Source organism: Procambarus clarkii, chromosome 28 (genome assembly GCF_040958095.1).
Source record: "Procambarus clarkii isolate CNS0578487 chromosome 28, FALCON_Pclarkii_2.0, whole genome shotgun sequence".
Taxonomy (NCBI): Eukaryota; Metazoa; Arthropoda; class Malacostraca; order Decapoda; family Cambaridae; genus Procambarus; species Procambarus clarkii.
Window position 1 is genome coordinate 4,658,826 of NC_091177.1, and position 3,308 is coordinate 4,662,133.

The following is a 3,308-nucleotide window of genomic DNA, read 5'->3' on the forward strand; positions in this document are numbered from 1 at the left end:
TGGGTGGCAGGGTCTACCCTGGGTGGCAGGGTCTACCCTGGGTGGCAGGGTCTACCCTGGGTGGCAGGGTCTACCCTGGGTGGCAGGGAGGGTCTACCCTGGGTGGCAGGAGCATAAGTACATAAGGACATATAATGTAATGAACTGCAAAAGGTCCATCGACCTATGCAAGGCAGCTTCTATTTACACCCAGCTAAACATATTCACGTGTGTCTATCCTTCGCTCGAAACAATCCAGCGATCCCACGTCTATTATGGTGTCTCTTCTGGAAGGTGCTAGGGTGCTGTCTCTTCTGGAAGGTGCTAGGGTGCTGTCTCTTCTAGAAGGTGCTAGGGTGGTGTCTCTCCAGGAAGGTGCTAGGGTGGTGTCTCTCCAGGAAGGTGCTAGGGTGTTGTCTCTCCAGGAAGGTGCTAGGGTGTTGCCTCTTCTGGAAGGTGCTAGGGTGTTGCCTCTTCTGGAAGGTGCTAGGGTGGTGTCTCTTCTGGAAGGTGCTAGGGTGTTGTGTCTTCTGGAAGGTGCTAGGGTGGTGTCTCTTCTGGAAGGTGCTAGGGTGTTGTCTCTCCAGGAAGGTGCTAGGGTGTTGCCTCTTCTGGAAGGTGCTAGGGTGTTGCCTCTTCTGGAAGGTGCTAGGGTGTTGTCTCTCCAGGAAGGTGCTAGGGTGTTGTCTCTCCAGGAAGGTGCTAGGGTGGTGTCTCTTCTGGAAGGTGCTAGGGTGGTGTCTCTTCTGGAAGGTGCTAGGGTGTTGTGTCTTCTGGAAGGTGCTAGGGTGGTGTCTCTTCTGGAAGGTGCTAGGGTGTTGCCTCTTCTGGAAGGTGCTAGGGTGTTGTCTCTCCAGGAAGGTGCTAGGGTGGTGTCTCTTCTGGAAGGTGCTAGGGTGGTGTCTCTTCTGGAAGGTGCTAGGGTGTTGTGTCTTCTGGAAGGTGCTAGGGTGGTGTCTCTTCTGGAAGGTGCTAGGGTGTTGCCTCTTCTGGAAGGTGCTAGGGTGTTGTCTCTCCAGGAAGGTGCTAGGGTGTTGCCTCTTCTGGAAGGTGCTAGGGTGTTGCCTCTTCTGGAAGGTGCTAGGGTGTTGTCTCTCCAGGAAGGTGCTAGGGTGTTGCCTCTCCAGGAAGGTGCTAGGGTGTTGTCTCTCCAGGAAGGTGCTAGGGTGGTGTCTCTCCAGGAAGGTGCTAGGGTGTTGTCTCTCCAGGAAGGTGCTAGGGTGTTGCCTCTCCAGGAAGGTGCTAGGGTGTTGTCTCTCCAGGAAGGTGCTAGGGTGGTGTCTCTCCAGGAAGGTGCTAGGGTGGTGTCTCTTCTGGAAGGTGCTAGGGTGGTGTCTCTTCTGGAAGGTGCTAGGGTGGTGTCTCTTCTGGAAGGTGCTAGGGTGTTGTCTCTCCAGGAAGGTGCTAGGGTGTTGTCTCTTCTGGAAGGTGCTAGGGTGGTGTCTCTTCTGGAAGGTGCTAGGGTGGTGTCTCTTCTGGAAGGTGCTAGGGTGTTGTCTCTCCAGGAAGGTGCTAGGGTGCTGTCTCTCCAGGAAGGTGCTAGGGTGTTGTCTCTCCAGGAAGGTGCTAGGGTGGTGTCTCTCCAGGAAGGTGCTAGGGTGTTGTCTCTCCAGGAAGGTGCTAGGGTGCTGTCTCTCCAGGAAGGTGCTAGGGTGCTGTCTCTCCAGGAAGGTGCTAGGGTGTTGTCTCTCCAGGAAGGTGCTAGGGTGGTGTCTCTTCTGGAAGGTGCTAGGGTGTTGTCTCTCCAGGAAGGTGCTAGGGTGTTGTCTCTCCAGGAAGGTGCTAGGGTGCTGTCTCTCCAGGAAGGTGCTAGGGTGTTGTCTCTCCAGGAAGGTGCTAGGGTGTTGTCTCTCCAGGAAGGTGCTAGGGTGGTGTCTCTTCTGGAAGGTGCTAGGGTGTTGTCTCTCCAGGAAGGTGCTAGGGTGCTGTCTCTCCAGGAAGGTGCTAGGGTGTTGTCTCTCCAGGAAGGTGCTAGGGTGTTGCCAAGCAGCAGGAGGCGCCGCCATGCGCCGGTTACTCTTCAAGAGTCGTTGACTTTCTTCTAGAGATCTGTGAAATTGGAGGCTATTTGAGACGGCTGGGCAGGTGTGTGGAAATTTTATGATAGACGTTACTTTGATTGTTTCTAATGGTTCTCTGCTGGAGTGACGTTCACGGAGGGTGTTGTGCCTGCGGCTTGGTGGGTAGTTCAGAGAGGGTGTTGTGCCTGCGGCTTGGTGGGTAGTTCAGAGAAGGTGTTGTGCCTGCGGCTTGGTGGGTAGTTCAGAGATGGTGTTGTGCCTGCGGCTTGGTGGGTAGTTCAGAGGGGGTGTTGTGTCTGCGGCTTGGTGGGTAGTTCAGAGGGGGTGTTGTCCCTGCGGCTTGGTGGGTAGTTCAGAGGGGGTGTTGTGTCTGCGGCTTGGTGGGTAGTTCAGAGAGGGTGTTGTGCCTGCGGCTTGGTGGGTAGTTCAGAGGGGGTGTTGTGCCTGCGGCTTGGTGGGTAGTTCAGAGGGGGTGTTGTCCCTGCGGCTTGGTGGGTAGTTCAGAGAGGGTGTTGTCCCTGCGGCTTGGTGGGTAGTTCAGAGAGGGTGTTGTCCCTGCGGCTTGGTGGGTAGTTCAGGGTGTTGTCCCTGCGGCTTGGTGGGTAGTTCAGGGTGTTGTGCCTGCGGCTTGGTGGGTAGTTCAGAGAGGGTGTTGTGTCTGCGGCTGGGTCGAAGAATTGTTGGTTTTCTCCTCAAGACGCAGATCACAGCCGGAGTTAAAGGAAAGTCGTAAATAAACCCACTTAAGTCCAATGATAACTTTATAAATGACAAATCAAAAATTGTACATTTCTTATACTTTTGTTACCGACTTGAGAACATTGCAACTATTAAAAGCACCTGAGAACACACGAACCTACTCCTTTAACTGCCCAATAACAGGTAAATAGGTTCTGTGTTTTATTTACGTCTTAAGAAGCAGGTCTTCAAGGCGTATAGTCAATGTTTCTTTAAACCTTTTGTTATGACGCATTTAATAACAGCTCATCAGTCAACTTTATGCAGATGTTGAAGGGTGTGGCCTTGCCTCTTCTTAGTCAGTTCTTTATATTTTCCTATCTTCTTGATTGACCTCTTTGCCGCCCTCCCTTCTTTCCCCTCTCGCTTCCTTTTCTCCTGCCATTTTTCCACTTTTGCTGTTAGTCTTCCCCCTCTTATTTCATCCCTCCTTCCCTTCTCCTTCTCCTCCTCCTCCTTCCCCTCAAGTATTCCTGTTATGTATGCCAGTCCGTCGACCGCCATGCTCTCTTAACTGTTGGTGTCACACCCCATCATATGCATGCCTTCTGTATATTAAACACACACACA

At 53.1% G+C, this 3,308-nt stretch overlaps 1 protein-coding gene across 1 annotated transcript; it reads right to left on the minus strand.

The window, feature by feature from the left end:
- Positions 1-320: 320 nt before the first annotated feature.
- LOC138369343 (uncharacterized) lies at positions 321-1,985 on the minus strand. The gene has a single exon (XM_069332582.1). It carries the CDS (start codon positions 1,983-1,985, stop codon positions 321-323), a length of 1,665 nt encoding a protein of 554 aa, XP_069188683.1.
- Between the last annotated feature and the right edge of the window lie 1,323 nt (positions 1,986-3,308).

Bases quoted from the DNA above. Each gene is read 5' to 3' on its own strand.
- LOC138369343 (XM_069332582.1), bottom strand. From the start codon at position 1,985: ATGGCGGCGCCTCCTGCTGCTTGGCAACACCCTAGCACCTTCCTGGAG.